Source organism: Dermacentor variabilis, chromosome 7, assembly GCF_050947875.1.
Source record: "Dermacentor variabilis isolate Ectoservices chromosome 7, ASM5094787v1, whole genome shotgun sequence".
NCBI lineage: Eukaryota > Metazoa > Arthropoda > Arachnida > Ixodida > Ixodidae > Dermacentor > Dermacentor variabilis.
Window position 1 is genome coordinate 68,803,187 of NC_134574.1, and position 15,861 is coordinate 68,819,047.

Below are 15,861 nucleotides of genomic sequence, written 5' to 3' on the forward strand. Positions count from 1 at the left end.
GGCTATGGTGTTGGGCTGCTGAGCACGAGGTCGCGGGATCGAATCCCGGCCACGGCGGCCGCATTTCGATGGGGGCGAAATGCGAAAACACCCGTGTGCTTAGATTTAGGTGCACGTTAAAGAACCCCAGGTGGTCAAAATTTCCAGAGTCCTCCACTACGGCGTGCCTCATAATCAGAAAGTGGTTTTGGCACGTAAAACCCCAAATATTAGAATAAATCGACGCAGGACTATTTTTTATCGGCAACAGCAACACGCAAGTGCGCACTGGTATACTTTCTAAAGGGTTTTCTTTTTTATACTTCATCGCGTTATTGTAAACAAAGGGATCGCCACGAGTATACCACGGCCGCATATGCTCGAGCCACGCTGTCTTGCCTCTGGCCATATGACTTCTGAAGGCATCACTCGCTCCCGTGGGCGGAGGCTGGGACTGCCATTTCAGGAGTTTTATATAACCTTGTTGGTCACGCCATGTGAGATGCGTGCCGCGTAGTGTCGATACGTGCAAATTTTGCATTGCATTTGCCTTGTATTCCACTGGCTGTCACGTCATGCAGCAGTTGCATCGTATCGGGCCACGTGTCAAGGGATGTGACATGTGCGCCGCGTAATCTTGACAGCCGTGTTTCCTCTTCGATATAGCGCCTCCTGGCAAGTCACGTATAGAGGCATGCGCAAGCATGTATAAAGCTGCGTAGAGGCACGTATAGAGCTGCGCACAAGCACGTATAGAGTTACACACAGGCACGTATAGAGCTACGTACGGATACGTATAGTGCTACGTACGTGTACGTATAAGGCTAGGGACGGGTACGTACCGAGCTACGCACAGGAACGTACAGAGCTACGCACAGGCACGTATAGAGCTACGCACAGACACGTATAGAGCTACGTGCAGGCACGTATAGAGCTACGTACAGGCACGTATAGAGCTACGTACAGGCGCGTATAGAGCTACGTACAGGCGCGTATAGAGCTACGTACAGGTACGTATAAAGCTTCGTATATGTATGCCTAGAGCTACGTACAGGTGTGTTTAGAGATACGTATAGGTACGTGTAGAGCTACGCGGACGGCTGCAACATGGCAACGTCGGGCTCAGCAGACCACTGTGCAGAGTGCAACACAATCCGCAGGTGAGCGTCGAAGTCGAGGGGGCAGTTCTGTTCATTCTCGTCGACGTAAAGAGATGCCGCCGCGAAGTCCGTCTAATGCGTGCTGCTGAAAATAGAGCTCTTATGGGGCCACTCCTCCAGCTTACGTTGTGACTGTGCTGCGTGTGCCACGCAGGTCTCGGACTTTTTTTCCACACTGAAGATGGCGCGATAGAGTTGAACACCTTGAAATGCTGCGTCTGAACGATCAGAAAGCGTACACGAATGTATAGATTGAAGTTAATGACGCCTGTGACGTGTGTCTGTGTTGTTTGTGACTGTTCCTTCGCGCTACAATATGTCGTTAAGCAAACACCAACTGGGCCAACAAGTCCTCCTGCATACCATGTAGGATAAAAGCGGAATCAAAAGCGTAGACTATATCTGAAGCTTATCACAGATACAGATTGTCACAGAGATATTTCTAGTGCAACATTTCAGTGTTATTTGTTTCTTTTTTATAGGGCACTAGCGGCGCTTCGAGCAAGGCTCGCGTTCTCCTGGAGACACCGCCTACGCAACAGCGGGAGTGGCGGGGCAACGCTAGAAATCACCAAACCGAAGGTTGACTTTATCGTCACTGTCGAGCGGCCAGCAGCTGTTGAGTCAAACAACGCCTTGATGGTGACGAGGATATTGTGGTACAGTAGGCTGTCTCGCTTTTTCGGATGCCTTTTCATCAGCAACCTAAGTTCAAAGACGTTGAAGAAAGCCACTGCAACGTGGAAGAGCCCGTACACCGTCTACGCCGCTTTTTGGTTTTCAATGTTTCTGGGCTACCAGACCATCGCCTTGGTATCCACGTCGAAGTCCGTTGATAAAGACAAAACATTTCCCCGATACTTGAGGTTTGTTTCCTACGCTGTCAGTGTGGCGAAGGTGTGCGTAAATTACATGTGCTTTTGCCTGGGTTCGGAAGGCTTGCTCGAGTTCTTACGGAACGCGACGGTGTTCGAGAGGTCAACCTCGTTTTCACCCAGACTCAAAAGGAGGCTCACCCTCGGACGACGCGCGTTTAACGTAATAGTCAGGACTGTGCTCGTTGCATCTTTCATCGGTGCATTTTGCATTGCTGTCACGGAAGGTATGAGAAAGCTCCCTTCAACGCCCTTGCATTGGCGTCTGGGGATTGGAGCGGTGGTTCTTGGCAGCGAAGTGGCATTCTTCATGTACGAATCTCTGGTGCACGTCATCACGACGCGTTGCTCTGAAGTACTGCAGCGGTACCTCGAGTCCGAGTTGGCAAGGCTCGAGGCTAACTGCACGACAGACACTCACTACGCGCAGTTGAGCTCGGTGTCGAAGATTGCCATGGTTCGCGTGAACGTATGCAAAATAAAGGCTCTCAAGAGGAGCCTCGACAAGATTTGCGGCCCAGCGATCGTGGCTTCCTCCGCCAGTCTGCTAGCGTTGCTCTGCCTGAACGTGTACAGATCGTTCACTCTGGATGTGCATGAACTGGAACTCTGGTTGCCGATCGTGTACACTGTCTACTGTTGCCTCTGCTTAGTCGACATGGCTTTTGTAAGCGACGACCTCGCAAAACAAGTAAGAAACGCTTGTCACTATTAGACCGCTCGTTGAAGTAAAGCATATTGCAATGATTATTTGTAATAAAGATGATTGTGCTGAGCTATGCCGATACTAAAACCTTGAGTAGGGCGGAACCTTTTGTTTGCTGAGTGTGTGCTCTTTAGAATACTAATGTCTCCTAAGACAACAAAACTCTCACGGATCGGGCAACGTAAACTAATACTACAGCGTTTGTTCATTGTGTCATTTCGCTGCAGTTAATGACATTGCTATGATGATAGATGAAATGTGAATGTCATAACAGCAATAATAGCAGCACCAAATAAATAGTGCTATGCCCTGAAAACTGAGAACTTCTTCTTGTTTGGAGCTGCAAGGTAAAAGCGACGGCAAAGAATAAAGAAAATTGTGACTTGAAAATACACATTCTTGTTACCGTTAAGCGCCTTTGGCGAGGTCAATAAAAAGTGCACAAATTATGTTTTTCAGACGAGGAAGGTAAAGGACGCCGCCAAGACAGTGACCATGCTGTACTCGCCGAAAGAATATTTTCAACAGGTCAGTGATGACTTCCGCAAATGTTAACACCGCCGAGACTGTGGAATTTATCATAGGCGTTTCTGTCTTGTTGCAGGTACGGTATCTTCACAATACCATCGAACCAGAGGAAATGTGTTTCACCGGTTCCAACTTCTTTCGCCTTGACAGAGGACTTCTTCTTACGGTATGTAAAAAAAAAATTGCCTTCTGTACTTGACCATGGCACCGAAGCCCCCCTGCCCCTCCCTTCATCTGACGTTTACTTCCTTGCTCTGGCTCACCGTTCTCGCACTGAAATAACACTGAGGAAGGTCGGTTGACTCGCAGTCTCATACCGCAATCAGTCGGGTAAGTTAAATGACACTTTGAGCGAGTGCACTTCGCCGTTAATGTCGCTCGAAAGTTGTCAGACGGAAATGTTTAGGGAGACTTGCTCTGGAGTGGATGTGCTAGTGAATGTGTTCGAGTAGTGTGTCGGAACAGAACAAAAACAAAAACGAAAAAATTATTGCCTCTCCACACTGTGAAGAAGGATAAACCGGCGAATCTCTATTGGGATGACTATAGCGGCAACTATATTTATTTATATGTTTATTGTTATATCGATTGACTAAAGGCACACGTAACTTCGTGGTATTATAGTCTTTATTTTGTCTAGTTCGTTACCACAGTTACCATAGCTTTGTGGTCACTCGGGTACACCACGATCGGTTCTACTGATATGCTAGACATTTTCTTGCGTAAGGTTAAATCTATACAACTCCGGTGACACCTGGTCGGCACACTGACGTCCGTGTAGCATGGGTCCATACTATTTGGCTGTCTTTAAATGTGAGTAAAAGTGTTTTACTGGTGTTTAGATCCGATTTTCGTTTCGATATCCTACAAAAAAGAACCCATTCCCCAGATGGAACATATTAAATTTGTTGCGTCATATATGGTGGAAAGCTGAAATAGAGCTCACACATCGAGCACGTAGCGCCTAAGGCAGTGCGTGCCGTAGAATTGCTTCGCAGGCTCATTAAATGATCCAGTAAATGATGATATGGTTTACGTAGGGACACTGTACTAATGATATTGATACACGAAGAATCTGTATACAAAGGATATATGTACAACGCAAGACACACAAGGCTGCAGCAATGATACGGCTAGCGCGTGCACACCACAAAGCCAAACCGTCGTCGTAGACATCGCCCAAGCAGCGATTACTAGACCGCCGCCCGCGACATTATTCGCCGGCCGCAAAAGCACCGTCCCTGTGCAATTAGGGCTCAAGTCTAGAGTGGTACAGTTTAAGGCGCGAGACATGGGCCATGTCACTCGGGATTGTTGGAGATGCTGACTTAGGATTTAGTGGAGTGATCTCATAGGCCACACTAGTGACTTAGCTTACGACGCGGTACGGGCCAACATAATGTGAGATAATTTCTTAGCATAAGCCAACGCGACGTGACGACAACCACAACCAGACGAGCGACCTGGAGGGAAGTTCACCTCTTGATGTCGGTGGTCATAAAAGCATTTTTGGCGTTTATGACCACCGGCTTACATCTAGGTATGTAAAGCCGATAAGCGATCATGGGCCATCTGGCGGACGGTGTCAGCACGGGTAAGAGCATCACTAGCACAGGCAGTGAATTCGTCTGCCTGAGGATGGAGTGTGGTGTCCATGGGCAACGGTGGGTCGTTGCTAAGTACTATATAAAAAGGCGAGTAGCCAGCTATGTCATCACAGGAAGAGTTGTAGGCGAAGGTCACAAAAGGCAAATCTTCCCCCATGCATCATAGCAAGCATATCTGATAGGGCCCGGTTGAGGCGTTCAGTAAAGCCGTTTGTCTGTAGATGCACGCAGTGATGAACTAGTGATTGGTCGAGCAGGAACGAATAATATCGTCGGCTACTTTAGAAAGGAAGCAGCGGCCGCGGTCCGTGATTAACTGACGAGAAGCAGCGTGGCGCAGGATGACATTGTGAAAAATGAAATCGGCTACATCAGTAATACAGTTGGTGTGACGTGCTCGTGTCAGAGCTTAGCGCGTTGCGCAGTCAGTAGAGAACGCAACCCGTCTATTGTCAGTGTTTGACATGGGCAAAGGCCCTAAAAGATCGCCTCTCAACTGGACAAATGGTTCGTAAGTGATATCAAGGGGCTGGAAGCTGGCAGTAAATTAATTAAATTATGGGGTTTTACGAGCCAAAACCACTTTTTGATTATGAGGCAGGCAGTAGTGGAGGTCTCCGGAAATTTTGACCACCTGGGGTTCTTAAGGTGCACCTAAATCTAAGCACACGGGTGTTTTCGCATTTCGCTCCCATCGAAATGCCGTCGCCGTGGCCGGGATTCGATCCCGCGACCTCGTTCTCAGCAGCCCAACACCATAGCCACTGAGCAACCACGGCGGGTGTAAGGTGGCAGTAAGGTAGGTGTATGGTGTCTGTAGCAGGGGTCACGAGTTGCAACATACTGTCACACAGAACGGTAGAGACCAGGACAAGAGAAGTGCCTGTGGATGCGATCACACGGCTGTGATACGCCTAGGCGTCGGGCATCGGTGCATCTTGAAGCTGGCCCGAAACAGCTGAAGGAAGATGCGCGGGAACAACAAGCAAGAGCTCAGCGCCGTCAGGACGGGCGTTGTAGCCGTGGAAGGTGTCGTTGCGAAGCAGAAACATCCGTAGGGAAAGGTCAGGGTGGAGAGATTTGAGAGCGTCTATAATTGGCCGCAAAGATTTGTCGGGGCGTTGTTCGGCAGCTATGTGCACGGAGTCTGTAATGGAGAGAACAAAGGCTTAGGTTCATCTTCCAATGTATCAGGGGATTGACTAGGTATCGGGACAAACAGTCGGCGTCTCGACAGAGCCGTCCAGATTTGTTGAACACAGAAAATGCGTATTCTTGCAAGCGTAGGCCCCAACGTCCAAGGAGTGCAGTGGGGTCCTCAGGCGAGGAAAGCCAGCCGAGGGCATTGTGATCTGTAATAACTGAGCAGTACCTGCCATGCAGGCATGGTCGGAATTTTTTATTGACCAGACGAGACCTAAGCACTCACATTCTGTGATGGAGTAATATTGCTCAGACGGCGACAGAAGGCCGTTTGCGTAGGTGACCACGCGGAGTAGGCCCTGCTGCTGTTGTGCGAGGAGGACGCCAATACCGTGGCCACTGCATCGGCACGAACGTCCTTGCTGCCTGACGGGTCGAAATGTGCTAGAACAGGTGGGTTCGTTAGGAATGCAATTAGCGATAGAAAGGCATCCGCTTGTTGGCGACCCCAAGTGAAAATGATGTTCTTCTTGAGTAGGCCAGTGAGAGGGTGGGCTGCTTCCGCGATGTTCGGGACAAAACGGCGGAAATAAGAGCGTAGGCCAAGAAAACTGCGGACGTTCTTGGCCGGCCGCGGAGTAATAGCGGGAACTGACAACCACGCGGACTTTGTCAGGGTTTGGCTGCACACCTACAGCGTCAACAAGGTGGCCGCGTACGCAGACTTGACGGTGCAGATTGGGTGCATTGACGGCGCAGATTCGTATGTGCTACTCCAGCGCCTCGTCCAACGTTGTTCGCAGCAAGACGATCGTGCTTACTTGAACGTTTTGTGACGTTGATGATTGACGCGATCGGCAGAGATAACGATAACTACGTGTTCTGAAATCAAGAAAAAGAAATGGGCGTGGGAAGGACATGTAATGAGGAGGGAAGGTGACTGATGGTCATTAAGGGTTACGGACTGGATTCCAAGGGAAGGGAAGCATAGCAGGGGGCGGCAGAAAGTTAGGTGGGCGGATGAGATCAAGAAGTTTGCAGGTACAACATGGCCACAATTAGCACAGGACCGGGGTAGTTGGAGAAGTATGGGAGAGGACTTTGCCTTGCAGTGAGCGTAACCAGGCTGATGATGATGATGATGATGATGATGATGATGATGACGACGTGTTATGCGCCCGTGGAGCAGACCACTTGGCCTGGAATATCTCCATCGTACCTAGAGCTGCGTAGTTCACTTATTGAACCCTCGTCTTTCAAATCCCCTTTGATTTGAGTCTTCGCCATTCACAACGCGAAGTTGCATAGTAGAGTTGGTCTGTACGGAATGCAGATACCAAGACGAGCTGGAATATATGGCTTCAGCACCAAAATTTGGAGAAGTTGGTCTACTAAGGAAATAAACTACACCGTGACGAACAGTAGCCCTAGCTGCTTAACATCCTGTTCTTTGCCTTCTACAGCCGGAGGCGTTCATTCAGTCACATATTTTACATGGAGAGTATCAAGTTTGAAGAGATTGTAATTATCACTCAATTTCATTTGCTAGGCTCCTCGACATTGTAATTATGTCGAGGAGAGCAAAAATGCTGCCATGTTTTAGTTTCTGTACTAAGCTGTTTTATATATACACAACATTATTAAAATATCAAAAGAGGTGTTTGCGCCCGGTAATGGTACCGGCTACTGCTAACCCTAAACACAAAATTAAATTAAGCTGTTTTGCGTGCCGAAACCTCGATCTGATTATGAGGCACGCCGTATAGCGGGGGACTCCGGACATGTGGATCACCTGGGGTTCTTCATAGTGCACCTAAATGTAAGTAACCCGGGTGTTTTCGCATTTCGCCCCCATCGAAATGCGGAAGCCGTGGCAGGGATTCCATCCCATGACCTCGAGCTTAGCAACCCAAAACCATAGCCACTGAGCAACCACAGCGGGTAATCCTACAAACAAACTGGATGTTAATAATACCATGCGAAGTACAGGTACGGGGGAAGTTGAGGCAGATAAGATCTCATTCTGGCGGAACGCGCGCAGAAATATCAGACAGACAATGTCATATTAATGAAAGAATGTCTATATTAGCTATGATTGCTGAAAGAAAAAAATACATTCCACACAAGAACCACTTTCACCAAAGAAAACGGTACACACCCGTGTACATATTTGATCCAGATGATCGTAAAGGTGTATCTTTCTTTTGTTTTTCAGGTGACGGGCTCCGTAATAACCTTTGCTGTGATATTGATGCAAACGGGCGGTGATTTGAAACGTCGAATGGGACTGCAGTGAAGCTAAAAACCGGCAAGACCAAGCGAATGCCTCCACACGTTCACCCAAAGACTAATAATTAGGGCGAATTGTTGGAAGTGAGTAAATGTGCATGCAGTGCGCACAAATGGATGCCATACGTGCAGGAACTCGCGCATTACGTAGAAAATGTACCAGGAAGGTACGGCGCCTATACTGTATTTCATTCCACATGGAAGTCAAGCTTGTTCTGTCATGCACTTGGAGGGCAGAACAGTTGGAGTTGCTGTTGGCTACGAAAACGCATATACCTCATCATAATTAGTGAATTCTTTTCCGATGTGGTCGGAGTTATTTGATTTACATTACGTTAGTAAAGTTTACATAGCCTGACGGATTGTCGCGTCAACGCACGTCTCAGGGAGCATGCGCATGCAATCGGAGTAAACCCTGGGCATGTACTGCTGTGATCGGAAGTGCGACCACAGTTTAAGGTAGGTGACGAAGCTGCAATTCTGCCAAAGAGGACAGTCGACAAAAACAAATGTACTACGAGACTCCCTAATGCGAAATTTGAGCGCAGTACTATACTGCGTGTGTTTATTTCGAGTGTCAATATTTTGTATTACTATGATTATATATGTACATGGTTTATAGCTATAGGAAGAGAACGCTCCGAGTAGCGCGCTTTGTTTTCATTCAGACGACGCGCGCTACTTTGTCGCGATATTATGCCATCGTCGCGGCACAGCCCGTCTTATGCGGCACTGCGCTTTCGTTTCCCCACCGACGAGAGCGGCCCTTCGTCGCAGGAAAATCGTGCCACCGGTATCAGCGCCGAAAACACCCAAGGGCACGTCGCAACGAGCCTTACTCGTAGCCGCCCGCCATCGCCCCTTGCAGGAGCAGTGATGGCCGTAACGCACGCTGGCACAGCGGTCTGACCTCAGCAGCTGACGCCGCGGACGAGCGTAGCCCCCCTCCCCCCGCCCGGAAGCGCAGATGAGATCGCCCATGCGAAGGCGGATGCCGCAGACGCCGGCAACTCAGCACGTGCGCAGGCCGTTTCACCTCCGCTCCTCTTCTACTTTCCGCCTCATGCTTTGACTGTATCCTCCTTCTCCACTTTTCTCCTCGCGCTCTCTTCTTTCATCTCCCGCTGCGCTCCGCGTTCGCTTTCATCTGTCGCTGTGCTCGCTCCCTCGGTTACGCCGACGCTTAATGCATTAATTAATGCCGACGCTTAATGCCGACGCATAATGGCATTAGCCTCACTAGACATGGCGATTGAGTGATTGGTTGGTTGGTTGATTGATTTGTTGAGTGATAAGTGGTCATGGGACACAAATGCGTTTGAGTCAAAATAAACAAAGCACGTCAGGATCAACAACCAGTAACAGCCAGTATATAGGGTGCGATTCTGACACGCACTTATAAATACCTAGAATGACTGTACCTGTAAACAGGGCCGCATACGTAAAACTATTCTATTCAGGGGCGGAATTCACAAAGCATTTCTTTCATAAATGCTGTTTTTCATTCGCTGATCGCCTTCGCTGTAGTATGTCCTGGCATAATGGAACGGACGCCATTAGCCTAAGCACTTTCTGTGAACGCGGGCCCTGGTTTTGTCGTAATCTCCAGACGTCCGATTTACTTGACCGCCAGCGCAAGCACCAGGTAGTGACCCGCACGTTTTTTGAACTGCCAGAACAAACACTATCCTCGTTTATCACTTCTCCTTGCTTTCAAAGCGAATAGCAGTGAATACCTTAATACGTTTTTCTAACATCACTGTCTGACAAGAGGCGAGGAGCGCGCAGTAATGGAGGGGGCTTGGGTGGGGCTGAGCTAGCGTGGTGAATGTTTATAATCAGATGAGGAGGATGGTGTCTGCGTGCGCGATTGCTCCGCTTTCTAATTGCTTAGCTTGCGGTAGCTCGCGGACGATCGCAGCGGCGTGCAACGAAAGTTGAAGATGCCGCGAAAGCATCTTCTGAGCCAAGAAGAGCTGGCAGAGTAATTTCATATACCTGACGAAAGAGCTCGAAAATTTTTGGCTGCCACGCAAAAATTTTAATATATGTAAATAAATCCATTCTAGTGGGCAGCTTCGAGTAGCTAGTGTCAGAGTGATAGGCGGGTATCCATTTTATATATATTTCCTGGTGTAACGCCTGGCTGCTTCGAATAAAAACCAGTTTTGTTCGCCATATTAATGCATTGAGGCTTGCGTTGGGCCAATTCGGATGTTATACTTCTACTAATTGGCGTAATTGCCCACAGTGCTCACTCCCTCTATGTTTCAATGAACATTTGATAGATGCGCTTCGTCTGTGCACTTATCGTCCCTGTGTCGTCCCTGTATGTAACAAGGAAGCATCACGCGGAATCCCTAACACCGTACAACGCTAGAGTCAATGTTTATAAATACTCTTTCTTTCCGCGCACAATATCTCAATGGAATTTATTCCCGACTGATCTGCTAGGCAGTATTGATGCCTTAGACAGAATTGCTTATGGAGAGTTGCAGATTTATTCTTTCGTGTTACTGCTACGTGTCATTCTTTATATATTCTGTTTACTGCAATGTAATTTGCTGTGCTTTTGTAGTTGTTATTGTTCTCTTGTGTTGCCCCTCCCTGTAGGACCCATTTAGGGTCTGCAGTATGCTGTAAATAAATAAAATAATAATAAACATTGCAGTGCTTCTTAATTAGTAGTATACTAATGCATCTTTCGTGTGTACACGTCTCAATGAATTGGTGTGTTTTCGCGGTTTTGTTTGCATTTCCTCGCTTTACGCAAAAATTATGAGCCATTTAACTCTCTGAAGGTGGTTGACCAGCGAAGCTGTTTAGCACACGACACGGAGGTGACATAATTTTGAAGAAAGGTACGAACTCATTTACTGTTTTAACGGGTGGTCATTGTGACGAAAGGTACGCACACACATTTATTGTCTTGATCGGTGGTCAATATTTCACTCGCAACTGCGATCGCATTTTTTGCTAATGTCAAATTTATGCCCATGATGCCGCTGGGTGGTCGGTTGGGCCGGATAGGTGTGGCATCATAAGGGATATGTCTGCAACAAGCAACGCGTAAACCGCTATCTTTTCGGTACCGACACACCCACATTGAAATCACCGACAACCACAGCAGGGGTAGTGTCATCGCAGCTAATTCACGCAAAGTGAGTAGCCATGAACCCGACGGGACTATGACTCACTGCATCTTTTGCTTGCTTACGGGGTATGAGCCATAGCTAACTGGGGTAAGAGCCATTGCTCACGGGGGTATGAGCCAGTGATGATGACAGTTTTCGACATGCCGTTTTGTATGGTGTATGCGTGATTAGAAGGAATTTAAGCACTGTTCACTTCACTTTGCTGAGTGCTTGTAGCCTCTGCCTTACTTGCCTATGAGCAATTGCATTTTTTTGCTTGCTTACGGGAGCATGAATGCTTGATTGAACCATTGAGTACGATAGTTTTTGTTCCCGGAGAACAAAGATGCACGGAACCCAAGCCATATACATCAAGCTGTAATAACTTACATGCGTACAAAAATAATTTACATGTCTATAAATGAATTCAAAGAAGAGTACTGAAAATAGGTGGATGGAAAAATTGACAAGCTTGTACAGTAAGATGTGATCCTCATATATTTGCTAGTCTTAAAGGGGCCTGAACCACCGCTCTGGCTTGGTGAAATAACATAGTGCGCGGGTGAACGTCTCAGCCAACGTTTGCTGTCGTACTTGGTGCGTGGAACTCGCAAGCAGATCGCGAAGTCACTTTTCTCTCAAACGCTCTCTTTTCAACAGAAGGTCCTGTCCTCATTCTCTTCTAGAAGCACTATTTCGTCAGCGGACACACTATTTCGCCATTCCCGTAGACGGCTGCTATTTGCCGATAGCTGACATCAAGCTGCGCTCGGCTACATGGCGTAGATACCGCGGCCATCGCGGGGTGCCGCCACGGGTCCACTGGCTAAGCGCACTGCGGCTCGCTGAGGTCAACCTCGTTTGGCTCATGTTTAGAACTTCGTAGGCACCAAAGGCGATAGTCGTGGGGTCTACGTTAACATCCAAATGAAATTTGAACCGCTCGCCTCGGTGACATTTAGAAAGCGGAGCGTTGTGGTCACTGCGCCGTAGCCTTCGCAGTGCAAGGCATTCAATAAGGAAGGAAGCACAGGGGATGCCGTGTTTGATTGCCAATAACTCCGCTTCTGCTGAATGCGTTGGAGTACTTTTTGCGGCAAGGTATTTCTGAAAGAGCCTATTTTCACTTCAAATGCCTTTCTCCAGTTCGATAAAAGGTGGTTCAGGGCCCCTTTAAACTGACTTGTACGTAACGAACTACGTGTAATTTGTTACTTGTAATGAATTACTACTTATGGTGATATTGTAATTGAGCCGTTACGTATGTTAGTCAGTAAGGGTCACTGTACTTAAATTGCTTTTTCCAGTAATCTATTACATGTAATTAGCTACATTATGGCCCAGACAAACTGTGATGCCGTTTTGGAAAGCTCAATTTGGCGCGGACTAGAGTAGAGCGTCCGAGATTGTTCATCCAGCCACCAGTTCAGACTGGCAAACCCGGTAGCTCAATATTTCTATCACCTTGTTCACGCTCCACCAGAGGTTGGCTGAATAGTCAAACCGGGGCTGGTATGCCTCCACATCACTGAAGGTCACTTAGAACGTTAATGGCAGGATGTCACCTACGGATGATTTTTACAGGTTTCCAGTGGCCCAACCAGGAGCGTCCTCTTGAAGTCCCAGCAACAAAGAAGCGCTGCGCTTCACAGAGGACCCAGATGCTGAGTAACGACAATCATGTGCGGAAATGGTCCGTACGCTTCAACACCACTCTGTCAGAGCAATGAGTATTGCATTGAATGCTGAGTAACAAGTTACGCGTAAGTGGTGTGCCAAGACATAGCCAGTGCGATACAGTGTTTAGTTATCACTCTACTTATTATGTGAAGGTGCAGCAAAGTCACAAAACTTCTATTGTTTAACCTTGGCGGAATTGACAGCTTAATGTCACGGCCTCTAAAGCATTGCTCTGAGCGCTTTGACTACTACTGATCAAACCAGGTGTTTGTACTAAGTATACAGGACACCTATCGCAGCAGCAAGCGGATTTCCTGGTATGTAAGAGGAAGTTATGACGTATTTTCATTGTCGTGCACTTGTTCTGTTGCAACATGTGCTGTAGTGTTTCCAGGAGTAATGCAATGTCCCATTATCCATGGGTACAAAGTGATTTCTTGCCCTGGCTTTTGGTCTTCCTTGCTTTGCCGCCACCACCACCACCACCACCACCACCACCACCACCACCACCACCACCACCACAACCACCATCATCATCATCATCATCATCATCATCATCATCATCATCATCATCACAATTTTATGTCCACTGCTGGACGAAGGCCTCTCCCTGCGATCTCCAATTACCCCTGTCTGGCGCTAGCTGATTGTAAGTTGCGCCTTCTTATTTCCTGATTTCATCACCCCATCTAGTTTTCTGCCGTCCTCGACTGCGCTTCCCTTCCCTTGGCAGCCATTGTGTAACTCTAGTGGTCCACCAGTTATCTGACCTACGCATTACATGGCCCACCCAGCTCAATTTTTTTCTCTTAATGTCAACTAAAATATTGGCTATGTCCGTTTGCTATCTGACCCACACCGCTCTCTTCCTGTCTCATAAAGGTGCGCCCCGCATTTTTTGTTCCGTTGCTCTGTGCGTGGTCCTTAACCTGTTCTCGAGCTTCTTTGTTAACCTCCAAGTTAACCCCCAACCTCATACATCGGATACGTATTCAACGCCTTTTGGCCTGTGCTCGTTCGTGACGCGAGGATGGCTCTTTCTTCCCGGGTACACATTTATGCACACATTAAACATGCAGCATACTAACACGCAACGTATCCGTGCAGCTACGGTTGCACGTGTAACATCCCGGTGCGTTTCATGTAGCGCACAATTAGAAAATTAGGCGCTAAGCTTTATCTTGCGAGTATATCTTTAGTTGGCAGCGCGATCCATTTGAATTGCCCTTCAACATCGCCTAAATGGCATGGTGAATGACCCCTTATTGCTTTCATCCAATTTCCTGTGGCGCACTTCCTGTGTGACTCAGCAAAGAAATATGGTTTCTTACGCTATGTTACTCATAGGTTGCTGATACATCAGTCTAAGAACTGTTTTGCCAAGTAAACTTTTTAAGTGGTCAGCCATATTGCAATACACATATTCTTATGGATGATTGAAAAAAGATCCTGTTTTGCACATACAAAAAACACTGCCAAGAAGATGTCTAAATGGGAAATTGGTTTCCGAATTGAAGTGGTTGGTTTGATAAGTGTCTTTTCTTTCCGTGCGGCCCAGCTGTGTTTGACGTGGCTTACTGTGCTCCACCCTGTACGTTAAAATGGTAACGGCGGCTAATTTAAGGAACTTTTGCTTACAAACATTCCACTGTGTTACATGTCGCTTCCAAGTTATCGCTTCTCACATTCCTGTTGTTGAATAGTTCAATAAGCAAGCCTGTGTTTATTCAAAGAAGCTTAAACCAACCGTGAATTTTGCGCATATTTGAAAACCGATTAATACTGTTTTCTGTAGTTGTGATAAGATAATGCAAAGCCACACTTTACGCTGACAACGTGCGTGCTATCAAAATGGACGTCCTTGTTTTCTTACTAAGACCTAGTTGGTGGTGTTAGCTAACGCGGCCAAGAAGTTGCTACATTTAGCGAGATTTTAGTCACCTTAACCCGCCAACTTTGCCTTTTTTGTACTCTTAAGGTCTTTGTCAGATACATTTTACTTACCAGCTAGCGCTTCCGGCAACATGTTTTGGGTATGTGTTTCTTGGATCATCCATGAAGTTGACTGCAGAAGCAGCTACACAGCGAGGTCTTCGGCGAGCCTTCAGTAGGCTCTCTGAGTATGCATGCGATGAAAAGTTGCGCTTTCAGCCCGACGAATCCTCGTAAGATAAGGAATGGTACATTTACTCCTTCTCGTGCACTTCTGAGGTTTGCGTGAATATTGACGGGTTCAGCTAAAGTAATGTTATGCTTATGCCGTTATAAGGTAATGGAGGTAATATGGTTAATAACACGATGCTCAAGTAGCCAGTAGACCGCCACAAAAAAGTTAACTTTGATTCCCTGCATCCCTATCGGGCATACAAGCGATCCGTAGCAGCAGCACTGTTCACCTGTGCGTTCCGCTTGTGCTTTTCAGCTGAGGCCCGGAACCGTGAATATAAAAAAAGCAACTGGCTTGGTCGACAACGAATACACTGATAAACTGTTAGGTCTCGAAAAGGACGCGTTGCTCTCGCTTTCTGCTAAACCAATCTGTCTAAAGTGCAGCACGGAAGAAGCAGGAATTGATTATTTCCGTCTTTGGAATGAGTGAATCACTGTTAAGAATTTTCAGCTGTTCTCACGTCCATGTCACGTCCATGTCTGAGGCAATATTACGGCAAGGAACCTCACTCACCTGTTTGTCCGAGTTAAACATGGTTTTGCAAAAGCATGCTTTACAGGTGCTGCTGGTCTTCCATATAGAATCCCACA

At 47.4% G+C, this 15,861-nt stretch overlaps 1 protein-coding gene across 1 annotated transcript; it reads left to right on the forward strand.

The window, feature by feature from the left end:
* Positions 1–3,077: 3,077 nt before the first annotated feature.
* On the forward strand, positions 3,078–8,366 carry LOC142586833 (gustatory receptor for sugar taste 64e-like). The gene is made up of 3 exons (XM_075697702.1): positions 3,078–3,248; positions 3,325–3,414; positions 8,214–8,366. The coding sequence occupies exons 1-3, from the start codon at positions 3,216–3,218 to the stop codon at positions 8,292–8,294; spliced, it is 204 nt and encodes a 67-aa protein (XP_075553817.1). The 5' UTR covers positions 3,078–3,215; the 3' UTR covers positions 8,295–8,366.
* Positions 8,367–15,861: the final 7,495 nt, after the last annotated feature.